General features: G+C 46.3%; 1 protein-coding gene across 2 annotated transcripts in view; it reads right to left on the bottom strand.

The window, feature by feature from the left end:
- Positions 1–1,761: 1,761 nt before the first annotated feature.
- s1pr2 (sphingosine-1-phosphate receptor 2) overlaps positions 1,762–22,238 on the bottom strand; it is a 35,635-nt gene continuing 15,158 nt past the window's right edge. For both annotated transcript variants that reach the window (XM_035771154.2, XM_035771155.2), the window contains exon 2: positions 1,762–5,263. In XM_035771154.2, the coding sequence (XP_035627047.2) occupies positions 3,980–5,101 (1,122 nt within the window). In that variant the 5' untranslated portion in view covers positions 5,102–5,263 and the 3' untranslated portion in view covers positions 1,762–3,979. The remainder of the gene's footprint in view (positions 5,264–22,238) is intronic.

The following is a 22,238-nucleotide window of genomic DNA, read 5'->3' as shown; positions in this document are numbered from 1 at the left end:
ATAAACCTTCATAATTGCAAGTGTGTGCAGTAAAGTGTAATTAAAATCATCCCAGAACCAGTGAGCACATAACATAAGCCAGCATCTCTTCATATTTATTTTGGGTTGGACAAATGGAACGAATAGATAGATATAGATCTGTATTATTTACATTATGCAACCGAAAACAAAAGTCAATAATGAATGTGTAGAAATATAAAGTATCCACGAATAAAAAATACAATAATTATATTAAAAACTCACACACATCATACTCAACATATTATGATAGAAATTAGTGTTGTGAATAAAAGTGAAATGTACAAGTAAAATTGAAGTCTGTTTCACCACAAGGTGGCACAAGTTCATTACGGTTGATGTGAATTTCTTGAGGCTGAGGGTGTAACAGTATAGCTTCCGTTCCTCTCGCCCCTTCCAAGGCTCGAACCAGGGACCCTCTGCACACATCAACAACTGACACCCACAAAACACCGTAACCCATCGCTCCATAAAAGCAACGGCCCTTGTCTGCAAGGGGAACAACTACTTCAAGGTCTCAGAGCGAGTGACGTCGCCCATTGAAACGCTATTAGCGCGCACCCCGCTAACCAGCAAGCCATTTCACATCGGTTACAAGAGCATATGAGCTTCTTTGTACGTGTGTGTTTTTGCTGTGATATATCTATAACAGGAATGTGCAGCTGTCCCCAAGTGCCTGTATGTTTTAAACTCGCAAGTGTGCAGTCTTGTTTTTCCCAATATGGATGCCTGATTGAGGGTGTGCCTGTGTGGCGTGAATGTGTTCATGTCTTTTTAAGCATATGCAGCTGTTTCAGTTGATCTTTATGCACACAGCGTAACCCTTTATGCCTTTTGTGTTCTTCACCTACAGGTTTCTAGACTCTGTCATATCCTGCTGCTGAGCTCTGGAAATGATTGGCCACATTCCCAGCAGCGCAGGGTCATGGCTGGAAGGGATCCAGCTTTTGTCAAATTAACTGTAAAAGTATTTTTTAAAGCATTTTACCTAACTTAATTCTCCTAACCTGCTATGTTAATTATACTAACCTGCTGCGTAAGTTCTAACCTGCTACGAAAAGTCAAATCGGACTTTAATTTGACAAAAGCTGGATCCCTTTTAGTCATGACAGCAGCGCAGCCTCCTGGGGCTGATTTAGCCAATGTTCCCACCCAGGAATCCTGGACGTCTGACAGCAACCAGGCCAGACTCTCTTTCAAATCCACACTCCGTCAGCCTCTCCCGGGCCGTGGCCCAGAGTCCGCCCTCCCTCCCAAAGCTGTCTCCCATCTTTATGGAGCGCCCAGAAAAACAGCCACTCTCCCTCCTAAATAACCATTTCTTAAAACTGCCTGCCACACCCGATTTTCTTTCTTTCCCTCCCTGACCTCTCTTGCCCCTTATGGTCACCCCTAACATTTCACACAACAGAAATCTTTCTCATGTTAGTCTGGAAGCAGTTAAACAATCATGCTGTTAGATGTGAAGGCCAAGGTTAAATGGGGAAAGTTTAATGGCAACATTTCCATAGAGCTTTTTCATGTTGAAACAAGTATTTTTAAAAACTTTGTTAGAGCATGTTTGGATTAAATATCAGTTTTCAATTACACCTCATGCAGCCATGTGAGATTTTGAAAGATGGCAAAAGGCCTGGAAAGTGAAACGTATCAGAACATGTTTTTCTCATACAATACATGCACAAATATGAACTTTTGTGTGCACACATTCACTTGGTTAAAAACACACACACAAAACGCATTGGATTCTTTTGATACTTCATTTATTTTATAAAAAGGAATGCATTTAAGAAAAACAAATGATGTACCACTATTAGTGTTTAATATGTACCGTTCTGACACAGGCATAGTGCTACTGGACACACAAGACATTCCATACATGAACACAGTTCATACATACATACATACATACATACATACATACATACATACATACATACATACATACTGTACATACTTACATACATAGTTATTCATATATTTATACAGGTTTAGACAACACATGAATGAAGTGATAGGTATGTTTGCTTTGTCTTTTAAGAAACCCGGGAGAGCGCAGGCAGTATGGAAGCTGCCATATTGCTTTCACTATTCCTACTGGTCTGGCCTAGCCCGGAATCTACATTCATAGGTTCAGTTTATTGTGAAGTGAAACAATTGTAACAGAGCATATCAGTTTGGATTCCAGGCTAGTGCTCGCTGTCTAACTAGCAGGCTGTAAAAACCTGCATGGAAATATGAGGACCAGAAGCGTGGCCAAGTGAGAGTGAGTGTGTCTGGACAAAGGCAGATGAGGTTCTTCCTGAACAACAGCAACCGCTTTATGAAACACAGGACTTCCTGTCATTAGAGGAATTAAGAGTTTATTTAGGCGTCTTAAGAGAATAAAGAGGGCGACCTCTCTTGAGAAGGGAATGGAGACCCCCGCTCCCCTTGAAACTGGATCTTCTCTCGTTTATGGAGGGGGATTATTGGGATTGGAGAAGATGTGTCTACTCTGGATGAAGCCCATGTCTTCACGTGTTGAACAGGACTGTACTATTTTTCAACCATTCTACCTGGACTGGCTTGGTGGTGATATTGCTGTTATTTGTTGTAGTCTGTTTTTAAGACTTCACAGTGAGATTGACCTACCCTGTTTAATCCCACTCTCTGCACGTCAATGACAAGTCAATGATCTATAATACTGTAAAAAAATAGAGCGGTCTCGCTCCAAACACTTCAGACTTACATTCAGGCCCATTCCCCTGGAGCAACGCCCAATAATAACAGAAAGCACACTGCCACTGCGTTGCTACAACTTTGTTTGGTTATGGGCTGCTGGGTAGCTGTAATTGAATGAAATTTATCAGTGCCAACTCACTTCAAGAAATGTGTTTTCTGATTGGGCCCTCCTCTTAGGAAACGTTAGTTACAAAAGACAACATTAAAAGCGAGAGGGACAGATTTAAGTGGGCGGAGAGAGAGAGAGACAGAATGTTAATGAACAAGCTGAACTTACTGGAGTACACCAATACACATTAGTTCTTACAAAGGAGTTGGAATGTCATGCAATATACGTAAGCAGAGTACTTTTGTTTTTGCAGTTAATCAAAGGGATCTATGTATGTTTATATATGAAGTTATATAGCCCTGGTTTAGAGGGGTACTTGTAAGGGTTTTGGCCTGCATGGAGTGCAGTACTGAGTGAGGACTAGTCACTGCCTGGGTGCCTCACGTCTCTCTATATGAGCAATGGCCTATGAGTACTGTATGTATGGATACATATATAATTCACTCAGGGAAACGTCTGTGGTTTAACCTTTCAAGAGGGTGACAGCCATAAACAATCACACAACGCTTACATGTCTACAAAGTGCAATATGTGAAAGCTTTACCATTATCAGGGCGCAGTAAAACACTCCAACAACTCAGCATCACGATTATGTATTATGTATATGGTGTCTGTGGATTTGGCTTTCCATAAGAGTCTGCATACATGTAAAACAAGTCGACATGCAGAACATTAATTATGTATCGTTGTAATCAAGACTCCCTCAACAAAGATTGACTCCACTCTGTGAAAGTCCCTAAGAAAATGTTTAAAACATTGTTAAAAAATACGATTAAAAAAAGTCTCAGCTACGATTGTGAATTCATTGAATAATAGTGAATTCACTCTCGAGGATGATGGCGTTACCACGCTCTTGTGGTGAATCGGTTGAATGCTGATTGTGAATTCACACAGGTATGATTGTAATGAGAGTCAACGATGTTGTGACATCTCTCCAGACAAACAGACAAGACCGTCTTCTGTGTGGCAGGTCTGGAGTGGGGATGGTTCACAGGTGTGCTTTCCTCTTTAAGTCTCTTCACCTGCACACAGCCCCATCACACATACTATCCCTCTCACACACCCAGTCGAATAGACACACGCACACACATTCACATTCAGAAACACACACTGTGTGATTATAGCATCGAGTCAGACACAGGTGGTGCACTCTGCCTGCATGATGGGCGTGGTCTGGTGTTCGTGTTTGTTGGTACAGTGCTCCATAGAGCTGGAGCTCTTGAGGGGCACCAGGCATCGGTCAGCGGGGCGCCCGCTGGTCAGCAGCCCCCAGCAGCACAGCACACGCAGGAACTCTTTTCTCATGTCCTTGCTGCGTAGCGTGTAGATCAGTGGGTTGAGTGCCGAGTTGAGCGTGGCGATGCCGAAGAAGATGTCTGCCTTGGAGAGGACGGGGCAGTCCAGCCTGCGGCAGGAGGTGTCCAGGAGGAGGACTGTGAAGGCGGGCAGCCAGCACACGATGAAGACGCCCAGCACAATGGTGACCGTCTTCAGCAGGGCGTAGGCCGGAGAGTTGGTGGCCTCCTGGTGGCTGGAGCGCACAATCAGGTAGATGCGCACATAAAGGATGCCGATAGAGAGCAGGATGATGCTGAAGATGGTGACCACAAACAGGATGTACTTCTTAGAATAGAGAGGCAGCAAGACCGAGCACTCAGGCAGGTTGTTGATGCAGTTCCAGCCGATGATCGGCAGGCCCCCCAGGAGGATGGAGGTGACCCAGCACGTCCCGATCAGCAGGAACATACGACACGTCCTGTTGGAGCCGTACACCCTGACCTTGGTGATGGCGATGTAGCGCTCGATGGCGATGGCCAGCAGGCTGAAGACAGAGGCGGCCAGCGCTATAAAGGCTGTGCCCTCCCGGATGAACCACTGTACCGGCACCAACTCAAAGGTCCTTGGCCCTGATAGGAAGATGTTGGCGATGTAGGCAGAGCCGGCCAGCAGGTCGGAGAAGGCTAGGTTCCCGATGAAGAAGAACATGGCGGAGTGGAACTTCTTGTTGCGGAACACGGCAATGAGCACCAGCAAGTTCTCCAGAATGATGATGCTGCAGATGATGACGAAAACGATGTTGAGGGAGCTGAGTTGGGCCTTCCCGTTGGTGCGCTCCTCCAGCTCCTCCGAGGTCATGTCCTTGGCAAACACATAGTAGGCATGGATCAGGGTCCGGTTGTAGTACTGGGAATACTTGCTCTTCATGGCAACAACGGGGTGGCAGAGCACGGTGGCTTTTCGACAAAGAGTCATTCACACAGTGGTGTCGTGGCGGTAGAGCTGGTCTGGGCCGATAGTCATTCTCTCAAGAGGAGACGTCTGGGAGACAGGGGGAGGACGCAGGGCAGGCAGGCTGAGGGACTGTGCCCGTCCCAGAATCACGTCTCTGTGGCCCAGGAAGCCTGGTTGGGTCACCTGCAGAGAAACAGAGAGACATGGTCAGGATTACTAACAGGGCATATAATAGTGTGCATCGTGTGATTTTAACCAATTATGAGTAGGCATTGCCTACTAATTGTCTACTAATTGGTTGATATCATTGGAAACACTTTTTTACTACAAAACATAAAAACACAATTTTCACACGTTGATGTTGGGGTGGTGCTGGAGATAACAATGAAGTTATCTTTTTTACAACTTTTTTCCCTTTAAATAATCATTTTAAGAGGTGGAAAAAGGTTGATTCAAGTGTCAACTCATCTAGGGGAGACAAAGTAATGAGTTGGTCTGTGTTACAGTGAAATAGTTTATTAAGGTCAGACTTGCTTATGACACAAATCAGAGCAGTTGTGTGTGATGTGTGTGTGACTGATTCTTACTGCCATAGGGCCTGCTTTGGCCTGTGGACCTGGGGTGATCAGACATGTCTTAGGGTTCAAAAATAGATCCAATCCGGACAGATCTGGCATCTGCCTTTAGCCACAACTATCCCCTGAGCATTACACAGCGAGGACTGTGTGTTACCACATGTGCTACTGCTGCAAATACACTGTGTACTGTGTCCTTTTGCTACATCTCCAGCTAAACACCCACACAGGCAGACAGTTGCTGCTTTTGTCTGTGCAACAGGATTGGAATGGCAGTAAGGAGATAGTGTATTAGTGTTGAGCTTTGAGAGACTCCAGGGCAAGGTTTACGTCATCATAATAATCTATCATGAAGAGTTACACTCTTTGACCAATCTGGAACTGTAATTCCTATGAAAATCAGTACGAGGAAACATAGGAAGCAAGACATTCCAGAACAGTAAGCCTAGATATTTCTGCAGACAGAGATCACCTGTAGGCTGTAGCCTCAGAACCTAATGGTCCGTCAGGCTAGAACAGACAGCAGCTAGGTCTGTCTGTCTACCGAGGATATTCCGCTCACCATTTCTAAGCACCGTCACACCGTCGTTGTCCGGACTGAGAAACATTTAACTCTATTGAAGTCCCTCTAACACCAGCATAGCAGCATAGATCGTGGATCAGCCAGACTAGGGCCAGGGGCAGGCCGCAACGTGATGACCCCCCAAACACTGGAGGACATATCACAAGATGGGGACTTTCCAGACTTGTGGGAAGCATATTATTAACCAATCTAAAGTGAAATTAAAAATCTATTCTCATGGTCATTGGTTAAGATTGTTGTAAAACCACAGTTGGGTCATAACATTTTAATTAGCTGATGTGTGTTACTTGTTTTCAGATCCACTCTACACTTAAACATTTACATTCAATAATGAGTTCAAATTAAGCCGTTTGTTCATTTGAATGATACAGTTTAAATAATGACTTGCAATCAAATGTATGCAAATAACACACTTGTCCACAAAGAAAGCTTGGAATCAGTAGTCAAATGTCAAAACAGTGTTTAAAGGAGGGTCTGTTAAAACAAAAATAAAAGCTGTCCAGCAGTGAAGAGGTTCTGGAAAGCTGATTAGAGTCTGAGCCCTTAAATACGTCGACGGTAACGAGATGCCTCTGGAGAGCAGCTCATAGTAACCTGATCCTGATGCTTTCACTGCACGCCTCCTCTCTACAGCCTGAGCTGCTGCTGCCTGCTTCATTTCCCTAATCTAAACGCTTTTACTGCTGTTTGGGTAGCTAGCTAGGTAGTCTAACTGCCGTCCTGTCTACTGGGCTGTGACAAACCTGGGCTGGGCTGGGGAGAGTGGAAAGAGCGGCGTGCCCATGTGGAATGGCATCTGGACACAAAGGCAGGAATCTGAGACATCTCTGTGACGCACACAAAACCCTCACGCACTCGTGCACACACACTCACAAAAACACACACTGATACCAGCACACACCAGACCCCCACATATAAGCTTCAACGTCATGTGCCTGTCCATGCACCGTACACAGGAATGAAATGTACTGAACATAGCCCTATACACAGGAATGAAATGTACTGAACATAGCCCTATACACTCGGTCACACACATCTAAGAGTATATACTCAACACACAGAGAGCGGAGTAGAGCAGCACAGTCCAGCTGCACACACACACACACACACACACACACACACACACACACACACAGCTGCTCTTGGTTACTAATAATAACCAGAATGCTCTGCTGTTTCCTCAAGCAGGAACAAAAGAACAATAGCCTCCTTCGGCGTGGAGGAGCTCTGCCTTTCAGCCTGAATAACACAGCCACACCAAGCCATGCTGGAGTCACTCCCTCCCCGATCAGACTACTCCCAATAGGGCTGCTGCAACTGTATTAGCCGTTGGACGTGTGCTGATGTATGCCCATTTTATGCTGGGGTCAAATCCAATGTCCCCTCTGTGGAACAATACAGTTGATTCAATTCAATTAATATATTCCTATTTCCTTATCGGAATCATAGCATCAGGTCTCCGCCCGCCCCCCCGGTTTCCTGTGTCCATAAGTAGAGAGAAATCAGGGCTTGAGGCTGAGTGCCTCTGCCAGCCGCACCAGTGTAATTACATCAGGTTACATTACTACTGCAGACGGTAATGATGTTGTTATTGGAGGAGTCAGTGTAAACCAGCTCTCTAAAAACTGCTGAGATTGAACAGAGCAAGAGAAGATGATGTGATGTTTTGGAAGCAGCTTCTTCCTTCCCCTCAGCTCATCTTTCAGTTAGGTCTCTTCAGTCAGATTTCTAAGGAGAGTTTCCCGACGGTTTTCCGACTTTGCTCGTAGACGGCAGCTCAAGGTCCCGTCAGACTGTGCGTGACCGTGGAGACCTTGGCGTGCCACATGACATCTCTGTGACCAGGGGATTTGACAGCGTGTGAAACCTGATGGGCTGGTTTACCTGCAGTGCTGTTGTCTCGCCCTTGATCTGCCCTGCCCTGTGCCACACAGGCCCAGACGTCTCCACGGCAACTAGCTGACAGACAGGACATGAGAGCAGCAGGCTTCCTGCTCCACTGCTCTGTAGTCCTGAACCTCATACGGCACGAGTCAAAGCTGTGCACGGTCTTGACACCTCATACATCACTGTCAGATCCCTGATGCTGTAGCCATAACAGATAAACACATGCTCAGCATCAAGACCAAAACACTCCTGCCACGATTCCTTCCTTCCCTACCTACCTACCTTCAACAACAGGAGGTGATGAGAGTGAGAGTGACTGAGATGAAAGATGACACTGAGGGATTAGGCCTAGATCCAATGAGAGAACAAGTCTGTGTGCTATGTGAGATTCATGTGGCTCCACTGCCAGGTTTTACACTGGTGCAAGAACCTAAAGCCTCAGGCTTCTGTATTTCCATGCCTCAAGGCCCTACTCTAACCCACATTAGTGTTCAATGGTCTACTGCAGAACCAGGGGTCTCGGCCATACAGTACAGGCTGGAGAATGGTGTCTCCATTGTGAGTGTGTAAAAAGAGAGCGAGAGAGAGAGCTGGATGGATGGAAAGAGTGAGAGGAAATAAGAGGTAAAAAGCAGCAGCGAGAGACAGGAAGACAAGCACCAGACATACGTTTCTCAGGTGTCAATCAGAGACAGGAAATCATCAAACACTTCAGGGAGCACATTTGCATCAAGAAAGGAGCCGAAGACGAATCACCAAACATGTATGCTCATGCTGCATAGCCTAGATATGGGGTCATTATCAAAGCTATGTAAACGCAGCAAAAAAAGAAACATCCCTTTTTCAGGACCCTGTCTTTCAAAGATAATTCGTAACAATCCAAATAACTTCACAGATCTTCATTGTAAAGGGTTTAAACACTGTTTCCCATGCTTGTTCAATGAACCATAAACAATTAATGAACATGCACTTGTGGAATGGTCATTAAGATACTAACAGCTTACAGACGGCAATTAGGCAATTAAGGTCACAGTTATGAAAACTTAGGACACTAAAGAGGTCTTTCTACTGACTCTGAAAAACACCAAATGAAAGATGCCCAGGGTACCTGCTCATCTGCGTGAACGTGCCTTAGGCATGCTGCAATGAGGCAGGAGAACTGCAGATGTGGCCAGGGTAATAAATTGCAATGTCCATACTGAGAGACACCTAAGACGGCGCTACAGGGAGACAGGACGGACAGCTGACCGTCCTCGCAGTGGCAGACCACGTGTAACAACACCTGCACAGGATTGGTACATCCGAACATCACACCTGCGGGACAGGTACAGGATGGCAACAACAACTGCCCAAGTTACACCAGGAACGCACAATCCATCCATCAGTGCTCAGACTGTCCGCAATAGGCTGAGAGAGGCTAGACTGAGGGTCTGTAAGGCAGCTCCTCACCAGACATCACCAGCAACGACGTTGCCTATGGGCACAAACCTACCGTCGCTGGACCAGACAGGACTGGCAAAAAGTGCTCTCTTTGTCTCACCAGGGGTGATGGTCGGATTCGCGTTTATTGTCGAAGGAATGAGCATTACACTGAGGCCTGTACTCTGGAGCGGGATCGATTTGGAGGTGGAGGGTCCGTCGTGGTCTGGGGTGGTGTGTCACTGCATCATCGGACTGAGTTTGTTGTCATTGCAGGCAATCTCAATGCTGTGCGTTACAGGGAAGACATCATCCTCCCTCATGTGGTACCCTTCCTGCAGGATCATCCTGATCCTGAGGAGATGCACTGCAGTACTTAATGCAGCTGGTGGCCACACCAGATACTGACTGTTACTTTTGATTTTGACCCCCCTTTGTTCAGGGACACATTCCATTTCTGTCTTTGGAACTTGTTCAGTTTATGTCTCAGTTGTCGAACCTTAAGTTCATACAAATATTTACACATGTTAAGTTTGCTAAAAATAAACGCAATTGACAGTGAGAGGACGTTTCTTTTTTTGCTGAGTTTAGTTTGTGACCATGTAGCCCATCTAGTGTGTCTCCAACACCAAGGTTGTTTTACATCCACAAATGATCAGAACTAAAACAACCAGATAATAATATCAGTCTTACATAATCAAAGCTGCTCAAAGTTTATCACGCAATGTGTATTTAGTAAGATATTCAAATGAACCATGCTGAATATTCAGGAGTCCGAATAGTAAAGATCTTCTGAGACCTTATTCTCTGGTTTCCCCGGGCTCGACTGGTGCAGAGAGCTAGGTAACACTGTGCAACAAAGTGGGACTTGAAAGGGAAGTGTAGTAGACAGGACTTCAAAATCGTCAATCAAAATAAATGTTCTCTCTCATTAAACCAATTGATTCTGAGTTCAGGCATTTACATTTTAAACGTGAAAACTATTTCTAAGATGCGTACTTTCAGATTTTCCAAACTCACCTGCGTTGCTCGCACTTTGAAATCCACAATGTAGGGGGGAGGTTCTTAGGGTTAAGCGAGATGGTGATGGACAGAGATCAGCCAATTATTACTGAGAGATCAGCCAATTAAAACCAGCGGTTGTTTCGTCCGCTCCTACCATAGACTTCCAGTCAAGACCCGTTCTGAGGCGCTGTAAAACTAGGTGGTTCGACAGAGAGAGCCGGCTGGTGGACAAAATTATCTGGTTCCTAACCCCACACTGAGACCAAGCCCCCACCCCATCCCGGCATAGTGGTCATGTGACCCACTGATAGCTTCCTGCTCTGCTCTCACAAAAGCCCCAGGTGGTGTTTTCCCTTTCCCAGCTACACCTGATAAGCCCCAATTAGCAGTGTGTCTGTGTGTGCCTGCTGCTCCCCTCCCAAATAGCTGTTCCATTACCCACCTGCTGTCACTGCAGCACTCGCAGCTACCCAGCTCCACTTTCTCCTGCTGCAGGGGAAACCAGTGAACCTAGACATCAGTGGTTGAGATACCTCAGACACAACATTGTCTTGTATAACTGCACTCAGTCACATGGACACACAGAGACGCACATACAGTATCCTGAGTGTTCAAAACATTAGGAACAACAATATTGAGTTGCACCACTTTTTGTCCCCAGAACTGCCTCAGTTCGTCAGGTCATGGACGACAAGGTGTTGAAAGCATTCCACAGGGATCCTGACCCATGTTGACTAACTTGTTTCAACTGGGCCCTCACTATTTCCCACACCAATGAGCTTGGAACAGACACAGCTGTATTTGCGCAACGGAGAAGTGTTCAGGGATTGAAATTTCTCTGACATATTTTGGGTCGGATCTGGTCCACCTCGGAAACCCGAATCGGATGGGGTATTGATTTTGCAAAAAATGTCAGATGGGAATTTCACAAATCCAATTCGGATCTAAATTTCCGGATCTGAGATGACCTCTACTTCACACTACCCCTCTATCACATTAAAGCTGTTGTATTCGCATCAAAGCACCAGACAGACACAATCTTACACAATCTTGCTAATCTCTCTCAGGTTTTAGAGCAGCCAGAGGGTTATGGGTTATCATTATCCATCATAGTCCCACGCTGGGTAGGACACATCTTTGCTGTGATTGGTTGCCTTGTCGGGTTCCATTTTTGGCCCGTCTAATGGTGTGGTGAGCATACTCGTTGAGAGCTCTGCTGGCTGTCTGGAGGATTGTTCCATTTTGCACTCCCTCCCCTTAACGCCTCCTCCCCCACCCCGGTCCCTGACCACAGGTTATCACCCTTGACGCCAAGTGTCAATAGTGTCTCTGCGGTATCAACACAAATGCAGTGAGATGGAGCATGAAAGATGTCAGTGCAGGAAGGAAGAGAGATTTCTATCTCAGCAGGACCGTTAGACACAATGCAGTGTATAAAGTCAGGAAGCAATGGGGCTTGAAACATAGAGTGCCTTTGGAAAGTATTCAGACTGCTTATTTTCCACATTTTGTTACGTTAGTCTTATTCTGAAATGGATTAAATAAAAACAATTCCTCAGCAAAAACAGAAATACCTTATTTACATATTTCAGATCCTTTGCTATGAGACTCGAAATTGAGCTCAGGTGCATACTGTTTCCATTGATCATCCTTGAGATGTTAGTACAACTTGATTGGAGTCCACCTGTGGTAAATTCAATTGATTGGACATGACTTGGAAAGGCACACACCTGTCTATATAAGGTCCCTCAGTTGACAGTGCATGTCAGAGCAAAAACCAAGACATGAGGTCAAAGGAATTGTCCGTAGATTGTCCAAGACAGGATTGTGCTGAGGCACAGAAATGGGGAAGGGTACCAAAAAGATGTATACAGCATTGAAGGTCCCCAAGAACACAGTGGCCTCCATCAAAGGAAGAAGTTTGGAACCTTCCTGAGCAATCGGGGGAGAAAGGCCTTGGTCAGGAGGTGACCAAGAACCTGATGGTCACTCTGAAAGAGCTCTAGAGTTAATCTGTGGAGATGGGAGAACCTTCCAGAAGGACAACCATCTCTGCAGCACTCCACCAATCAGGCCTTTATGGTAGAGTAACCAGATTGAAGCCACTCCTCAAATGACAGCCCGCTTGGAGTTTGACAAAAGGCACTTGAAGACCATGAGAAACAAGAATCTCTGGTCTGATGAAACCAATATTATACTATTTGGCCTAAAAGCTAAGCGTCACGTCTGGTGGAAACCTGAAACCATCCCTACGGTGAAGCATGGTGGTGGTGGCATCATGTTGTGGGGATGTTTTTTAGCGGCAGGACTGGGAGACTAGTCAGGATCGAGGAAATGATGAACGGAGCAAAGTACAGAGAGATCCTTGATGAAAACCTGCTCCAGAACACTCGGGACCTTAGACTGAAGCGAAGGTTCACCTTCCAACAGGACAACGACCCTAAGCACACAGCCAAGACAACGCAGGAGTGGCTTCGGGACAAGTCTCAGAATGTCCTTGAGTGAACCAGCCAGAGCCTGGACATAAACCTGACGGAACATCTCTGGAGAAACCTAAAAATAGCTGTGCAGTGACGCTCCCCTTCCAACCTGACAGAGCTTGAGAGGATCTGCAGAAAATAAATACAGGTGTGCCAAGCTTGTTACATCATACCCAAGACAAATAGAGGCTGTAATCGCTGCCAAAGGTGCTTCAACAAAGTACTGAGTAAAGGGTCTGAATATTTATAAATGTTATCAGTTTTTAATAAAATAGCAAAAATGTCTAAACTTGTTTTAGTTTGTCATTATGGGGTATTGTATGTAGATAAAATAAAACATGTTTTCCCCTCATCAAATCAATTTGAACTGTAACCTAACAACGTTTGGAAGCTACTGTACATCATACATAGTATCTACAGCAAGTACTGCCATGACGTGGTTTCTGTTGACCCATTATAGATCTATAATAGATGCACACAAACCCACTATGTATCTATAAATCACGAAGTCTACAGTCGCAGAGACTAAAAACACAACTCACTCAAAAGCTCTTCCTGTCAGACAGAAACGTTTTATCGGATAAGAGAGAGCTACGCTGAGGTCGGTTTAGTTTCAGTTAGATAATACAAAAATAAAAAGACACAACATTAAAATGCACAAGGCATTATGTGGGTTGAATGCTGTAACAGAGAATACAACTAAATAAAGTCCCACGATGGTAGTGACTGTCCATTACTGCTTATCACTTATTAACCATCATTTATTCACATGACTTTATTTCCATATTTCACCTTCCAACAGGACAACGACCCTAAACACACAGCCAAGACAACGCAGGAGTTTTGTTTTAGGCCTATTTGATGACTACATTATTTCATTGTAAGTCATTATCTCATCTCTGCAGAGCTGAAAGTCACATATTTGAGTTGCTCTTCAATGTAAATAAGGCCAATTATATGACTGCTGAATACCAACTAACACACTTGTAACACTACATGATCAAAATTATGTGGACACCTGCTTGTCAAACATCTCATTCCAAAATAATGGCCATTCATATGCACACAAACTATTTGCATACAAATCTGTAGATGCTCTACAGACGATCAGTGACACTTGTATATCACCCTTTACCAGACAGCGTTTTCCAAATCAGATGACACCCCCCCTGGTCTCTACTTTACACACAGACACCAGCTACACTCTCTTCTATAGCGACAAGTCATTACATAGTGGAAACGGGCAGGGAAGGACAAGCCCTCTACAGCCGATTGACTAAACAGCCCCAGCCAGTTAGCCACACACTGAGCTTAGCTTCACAGTCAGGATGTAGTGGGACTGAATTTGCTGGTGATAGCAGGTGGCAGCAGTGAGTCTCTGCTCTCTCTCCACATCCCTGAGCCCCAGGGCTCCATCCATGACATGAAGTGATTTCACAGCCATCACTGCAGCATTGATTGCCCTCAGTCTGTTCCCAGGGCAAGGCAGAAGCAGAGCATTCAAGTTCACAAAACCAGCAGGACCAGGGGCAGAAACACGATTTGAATAGTCTATCTGTAGATGCTCTACAGAATATCAGCAACATTTCAACTAACTAACTAGCTACTAACCCTAGCTTTAACCCTAACCTTAATACTTATCCTAGCTAACCCTAGCCCTTATTCTAAACCTAACCCTAGCAAGCAGTTGCTTATCAACAGATAGTTTGTTGATAGTATGATCCTCTGTAGAGCATGTACAGATGAGCCAAATAAAGTGTGACTTTAAAAACTCAGCTAGGTGAGTGGTCACAGAGCAGAAGAGACACGAGCAGGCATTAGTCATGCAGTCGGTTGGTGGTGGTATCAATGATGATCTGTGAGAGAAAGAGAGAGAGCAGTGATCCTCCCCTGGCCTTCTTCCTGCCTGGTGTTATCTCCTCTAAATGGCTCAGTGTTGACAGGCAGGCTGATAACACCCACAACCGCACAGCCATGCAGCCAGGGCTGAAACCCACACCAGGTGAAAAAAAAAACACAAATAGCAACACACACGACTTCCACCGAAGGTGGCTCCTCTCCCTGTTCGGGTGGTGCTCGGCGTCGCCGGTCCTTTTTCCTTTTCATTTGGTTGTGTCTGTCTTGTGTTTCACCTGTGTTCGATTTACGGTAATTAGGGGGGGTGTATTTTATCTCGCCATACCCTCTGGGTTTTGTGCGGGATTGTTACGTTTGCTGGTATTTAGTTTGGGTTGCGTTTTCTTGTGTTCTGTTGAACAGGTGGTTTTTTTCCTGGACGGGGTCCGGTTGTTTTGAGGCTACTGTTGTAGTCCTGTTCCTGTTCTTTGGACTTGTTAATAAAACGCCCTTTTCGAAATTTGCTTTCTCCTGCGCCTGACTCCACACCCACTTCTCCTTGGGGAGATTGTTGACAAACACTGAAACGCCACACAACAACACACGCGTGCTCGTGGACCAGACACAGAGACACACACAGACAGCTGCAAAATGCCAAAATTAAAATATTATCACTCACACAGACACACCAGCATAATCTTATCTATATGCATACCACTTAGACACTGATATTCACAACTGTTTAGAGCTCAATTTCCTAAACAAAGGAAATGGCTATGGTGAAATCTCCATGAGCAGTCTCTGGACTTTGGACTGGAGAGTGAATCACTTGGTCTGTCTGTGATTTGACCTTTGACATACAGTTCTGTAGCACCTGGCTTTGTGGAGCTGGCTACATCGTGGACTGACTGATTGTGGGGGAGTGAAACTCAGACTCCAGAGAGAGACGAGGCTCTGTCGTTGAGAGACTTGCACTGTTCATATGACCGCCAGGCAGCTACATGAAACAAAAAACCAGAGGCGAGAGGAAGAGAGGCTGTTTCTGTGGCGCTCTGTGACTTGTACTGTAGAGAGGGCGGACGGACCAGTGATATGAGATGGAAGCCTGCAATATCTCAGTTTTAAGATTTAAGAGGAATTCCACAGGGGATCTTAGTGCACATTCGGAGAAAGATTTTTTTTTAAATATGGTGGAAAAAAGTCTTTGTAGCTTGCTTTGTGTAAACTTACCAAACCATGTCCAAGACAAACACATTCCTCTGGCTCTTCACTTGGACGTATTGTTTAGAATAGTTATAGTGAAACATTAGTCCAGTAATGATCATTGAATATTTATGCGTTATCACTGCATAGCTATAGTAGTACAGAGTCAGATAACTTCTACTGATGCAGAAAAAAATAACAGAAATATATTTTCTTACATACTGTGACTAGAGATCTACTTCTGTTTTTTGTTACAGAACTCTAATTTGCAGAGATGCTAATTTATTCCCTGGAAGGCACATTGTTTTTAGCTTCAAAGACAGAATGTCTTCCTCTCCCCCCTTGTCGTATGATGTGGGGATTTGTTCAAATCTTGCTGTATGATAGGTCATCTTGTAATTAGGGATTGACCTTCCCCTCATCAGCAGATGACAGTTTGAGCACAGCCTCTTTTGGGGGTCTAGTTTCTGTCTGCACAGTCAAGAAGTCAAGAAGCAATGTTTACTTTCAATGGATGGATATGTGCCCTCTCTCTCCCTCCACTTTCAATGGATGGATATGTGCCCTCTCTCTCTCTCCACTTTCAATGGATGGATATGTGCCCTCTCTCCCTCCACTTTCAATGGATGGATATGTGCCCTCTCTCTCCCTCCACTTTCAATGGATGGATATGTGCCCTCTCTCCCTCCACTTTCAATGGATGGATATGTGCCCTCTCTCCCTCCACTTTCAATGGATGGATATGTGCCCTCTCTCCCTCCACTTTCAATGGATGGATATGTGCCCTCTCTCCCTCCACTTTCAATGGATGGATATGTGCCCTCTCTCCCTCCACTTTCAATGGATGGATATGTGCCCCTCTCTCCCTCCACTTTCAATGGATGGATATGTGCCCTCTCTCCCTCCACTTTCAATGGATGGATATGTGCCCTCTCTCCCTCCACTTTCAATGGATGGATATGTGCCCTCTCTCTCCCTCCACTTTCAATGGATGGATATGTGCCCTCTCTCTCCCTCCACTTTCAATGGATGGATATGTGCCCTCTCTCTCCCTCCACTTTCAATGGATGGATATGTGCCCTCTCTCCCTCCACTTTCAATGGATGGATATGTGTCCTCTCTCTCCCTCCACTTTCAATGGATGGATATGTGCCCTCTCTCTCCCTCCACTTTCAATGGATGGATATGTGCCCTCTCTCTCCCTCCACTTTCAATGGATGGATATGTGCCCTCTCTCTCCCTCCACTTTCAATGGATGGATATGTGCCCTCTCTCTCCCTCCACTTTCAATGGATGGATATGTGCCCTCTCTCTCCCTCCACTTTCAATGGATGGATATGTGCCCTCTCTCTCCCTCCACTTTCAATGGATGGATATGTGCCCTCTCTCTCCCTCCACTTTCAATGGATGGATATGTGCCCTCTCTCTCCCTCCACTTTCAATGGATGGATATGTGCCCTCTCTCTCCCTCCACTTTCAATGGATGGATATGTGCCCTCTCTCTCCCTCCACTTTCAATGGATGGATATGTGCCCTCTCTCTCCCTCCACTTTCAATGGATGGATATGTGCCCTCTCTCTCCCTCCACTTTCAATGGATGGATATGTGCCCTCTCTCTCCCTCCACTTTCAATGGATGGATATGTGCCCTCTCTCCCTCCACTTTCAATGGATGGATATGTGCCCTCTCTCCCTCCACTTTCAATGGATGGATATGTGCCCTCTCTCCCTCCACTTTCAATGGATGGATATGTGCCCTCTCTCCCTCCACTTTCAATGGATGGATATGTGCCCTCTCTCTCCCTCCACTTTCAATGGATGGATATGTGCCCTCTCTCTCCCTCCACTTTCAATGGATGGATATGTGCCCTCTCTCTCCCTCCACTTTCAATGGATGGATATGTGCCCTCTCTCCCTCCACTTTCAATGGATGGATATGTGCCCTCTCTCTCCCTCCACTTTCAATGGATGGATATGTGCCCTCTCTCTCCCTCCACTTTCAATGGATGGATATGTGCCCTCTCTCTCCCTCCACTTTCAATGGATGGATATGTGCCCTCTCTCCCTCCACTTTCAATGGATGGATATGTGCCCTCTCTCTCCCTCCACTTTCAATGGATGGATATGTGCCCTCTCTCTCCCTCCACTTTCAATGGATGGATATGTGCCCTCTCTCTCCCTCCACTTTCAATGGATGGATATGTGCCCTCTCTCCCTCCACTTTCAATGGATGGATATGTGCCCTCTCTCCCTCCACTTTCAATGGATGGATATGTGCCCTCTCTCCCTCCACTTTCAATGGATGGATATGTGCCCTCTCTCTCCCTCCACTTTCAATGGATGGATATGTGCCCTCTCTCTCCCTCCACTTTCAAGGGATGGATATGTGCCCTCTCTCTCCCCACTTTTAATGGCTGGATATGTGCCCTCTCTCTCCCTCCACTTTCAATGGATGGATATGTGCCCTCTCTCCCTCCACTTTCAATGGATGGATATGTGCCCTCTCTCCCTCCACTTTCAATGGATGGATATGTGCCCTCTCTCCCTCCACTTTCAATGGATGGATATGTGCCCTCTCTCTCCCTCCACTTTCAATGGATGGATATGTGCCCTCTCTCTCCCTCCACTTTCAATGGATGGATATGTGCCCTCTCTCTCCCTCCACTTTCAATGGATGGATATGTGCCCTCTCTCTCCCTCCACTTTCAATGGATGGATATGTGCCCCTCTCTCTCCCTCCACTTTCAATGGATGGATATGTGCCCTCTCTCTCCCTCCACTTTCAATGGATGGATATGTGCCCTCTCTCTCCCTCCACTTTCAATGGATGGATATGTGCCCTCTCTCTCCCTCCACTTTCAATGGATGGATATGTGCCCTCTCTCTCCCTCCACTTTCAATGGATGGATATGTGCCCTCTCTCTCCCTCCACTTTCAATGGATGGATATGTGCCCTCTCTCCCTCCACTTTCAATGGATGGATATGTGCCTCTCTCTCCCTCCACTTTCAATGGATGGATATGTGCCCTCTCTCTCCCTCCACTTTCAATGGATGGATATGTGCCCTCTCTCTCCCTCCACTTTCAATGGATGGATATGTGCCCTCTCTCCCTCCACTTTCAATGGATGGATATGTGCCCTCTCTCCCTCCCCCTCTCTCCCTCCACTTTCAATGGATGGATATGTGCCCCTCTCTCCCTCCACTTTCAATGGATGGATATGTGCCCTCTCTCTCCCTCCACTTTCAATGGATGGATATGTGCCCTCTCTCTCCCTCCACTTTCAATGGATGGATATGTGCCCTCTCTCTCCCTCCACTTTCAATGGATGGATATGTGCCCTCTCTCTCCCTCCACTTTCAATGGATGGATATGTGCCCTCTCTCTCCCTCCACTTTCAATGGATGGATATGTGCCCTCTCTCTCCCTCCACTTTCAATGGATGGATATGTGCCCCTCTCTCTCCCTCCACTTTCAATGGATGGATATGTGCCCTCTCTCTCTCCCTCCACTTTCAATGGATGGATATGTGCCCTCTCTCTCCCTCCACTTTCAATGGATGGATATGTGCCCTCTCTCCCTCCACTTTCAATGGATGGATATGTGCCCTCTCTCTCCCTCCACTTTCAATGGATGGATATGTGCCCTCTCTCTCCCTCCACTTTCAATGGATGGATATGTGCCCTCTCTCTCCCTCCACTTTCAATGGATGGATATGTGCCCTCTCTCCCTCCACTTTCAATGGATGGATATGTGCCCTCTCTCCCTCCACTTTCAATGGATGGATATGTGCCCTCTCTCTCCCTCCACTTTCAATGGATGGATATGTGCCCTCTCTCTCCCTCCACTTTCAATGGATGGATATGTGCCCTCTCTCTCCCTCCACTTTCAATGGATGGATATGTGCCCTCTCTCTCCCCACTTTCAATGGATGGATATGTGCCCTCTCTCCCTCCACTTTCAATGGATGGATATGTGCCCTCTCTCCCTCCACTTTCAATGGATGGATATGTGCCCCTCTCTCCCTCCACTTTCAATGGATGGATATGTGCCCCTCTCTCCCTCCACTTTCAATGGATGGATATGTGCCCTCTCTCTCCCTCCACTTTCAATGGATGGATATGTGCCCTCTCTCTCCCTCCACTTTCAATGGATGGATATGTGCCCTCTCTCTCCCTCCACTTTCAATGGATGGATATGTGCCCTCTCTCTCCCTCCACTTTCAATGGATGGATATGTGCCCTCTCTCTCCCTCCACTTTCAATGGATGGATATGTGCCCTCTCTCCCTCCACTTTCAATGGATGGATATGTGCCCTCTCTCCCTCCACTTTCAATGGATGGATATGTGCCCTCTCTCTCCCTCCACTTTCAATGGATGGATATGTGCCCTCTCTCTCCCTCCACTTTCAATGGATGGATATGTGCCCTCTCTCCCTCCACTTTCAATGGATGGATATGTGCCCTCTCTCCCTCCACTTTCAATGGATGGATATGTGCCCTCTCTCTCCCTCCACTTTCAATGGATGGATATGTGCCCTCTCTCCCTCCACTTTCAATGGATGGATATGTGCCCTCTCTCTCCCTCCACTTTCAATGGATGGATATGTGCCCTCTCTCCCTCCACTTTCAATGGATGGATATGTGCCCTCTCTCCCTCCACTTTCAATGGATGGATATGTGCCCTCTCTCCCTCCACTTTCAATGGATGGATATGTGCCTCTCTCTCCCTCCACTTTCAATGGATGGATATGTGCCCTCTCTCTCCCTCCACTTTCAATGGATGGATATGTGCCCTCTCTCCCTCCACTTTCAATGGATGGATATGTGCCCTCTCTCTCCCTCCACTTTCAATGGATGGATATGTGCCCTCTCTCCCTCCACTTTCAATGGATGGATATGTGCCCTCTCTCCCTCCACTTTCAATGGATGGATATGTGCCCTCTCTCTCCCTCCACTTTCAATGGATGGATATGTGCCTCCACTCTCTCTCCCTCCACTTTCAATGGATGGATATGTGCCCTCTCTCTCCCTCCACTTTCAATGGATGGATATGTGCCCTCTCTCTCCCTCCACTTTCAATGGATGGATATGTGCCCTCTCTCTCCCTCCACTTTCAATGGATGGATATGTGCCCTCTCTCTCCCTCCACTTTCAATGGATGGATATGTGCCCTCTCTCTCCCTCCACTTTCAATGGATGGATATGTGCCCTCTCTCCCTCCACTTTCAATGGATGGATATGTGCCCTCTCTCCCTCCACTTTCAATGGATGGATATGTGCCCTCTCTCTCCCTCCACTTTCAATGGATGGATATGTGCCCTCTCTCTCCCTCCACTTTCAATGGATGGATATGTGCCCTCTCTCTCCCTCCACTTTCAATGGATGGATATGTGCCCTCTCTCTCCCTCCACTTTCAATGGATGGATATGTGCCCTCTCTCTCCCTCCACTTTCAATGGATGGATATGTGCCCTCTCTCCCTCCACTTTCAATGGATGGATATGTGCCCTCTCTCCCTCCACTTTCAATGGATGGATATGTGCCCTCTCTCTCCCTCCACTTTCAATGGATGGATATGTGCCCCTCTCTCCCTCCACTTTCAATGGATGGATATGTGCCCTCTCTCCCTCCACTTTCAATGGATGGATATGTGCCCTCTCTCCCTCCACTTTCAATGGATGGATATGTGCCCTCTCTCCCTCCACTTTCAATGGATGGATATGTGCCCCTCTCTCCCTCCACTTTCAATGGATGGATATGTGCCCTCTCTCCCTCCACTTTCAATGGATGGATATGTGCCCTCTCTCCCTCCACTTTCAATGGATGGATATGTGCCCTCTCTCCCTCCACTTTCAATGGATGGATATGTGCCCTCTCTCTCTCCACTTTCAATGGATGGATATGTGCCCTCTCTCTCTCTCCACTTTCAATGGATGGATATGTGCCCTCTCTCCCTCCACTTTCAATGGATGGATATGTGCCCTCTCTCTCTCTCCACTTTCAATGGATGGATATGTGCCCTCTCTCTCTCTCCACTTTCAATGGATGGATATGTGCCCTCTCTCCCTCCACTTTCAATGGATGGATATGTGCCCTCTCTCTCTCTCCACTTTCAATGGATGGATATGTGCCCTCTCTCTCTCTCCACTTTCAATGGATGGATATGTGCCC

Source organism: Oncorhynchus keta, chromosome 5, assembly GCF_023373465.1.
Source record: "Oncorhynchus keta strain PuntledgeMale-10-30-2019 chromosome 5, Oket_V2, whole genome shotgun sequence".
Classification (NCBI taxonomy): Eukaryota; Metazoa; Chordata; class Actinopteri; order Salmoniformes; family Salmonidae; genus Oncorhynchus; species Oncorhynchus keta.
The sequence above is the reverse complement of the archived record's forward strand: the minus strand, read 5'-3'. Positions and strand labels throughout refer to the sequence as shown.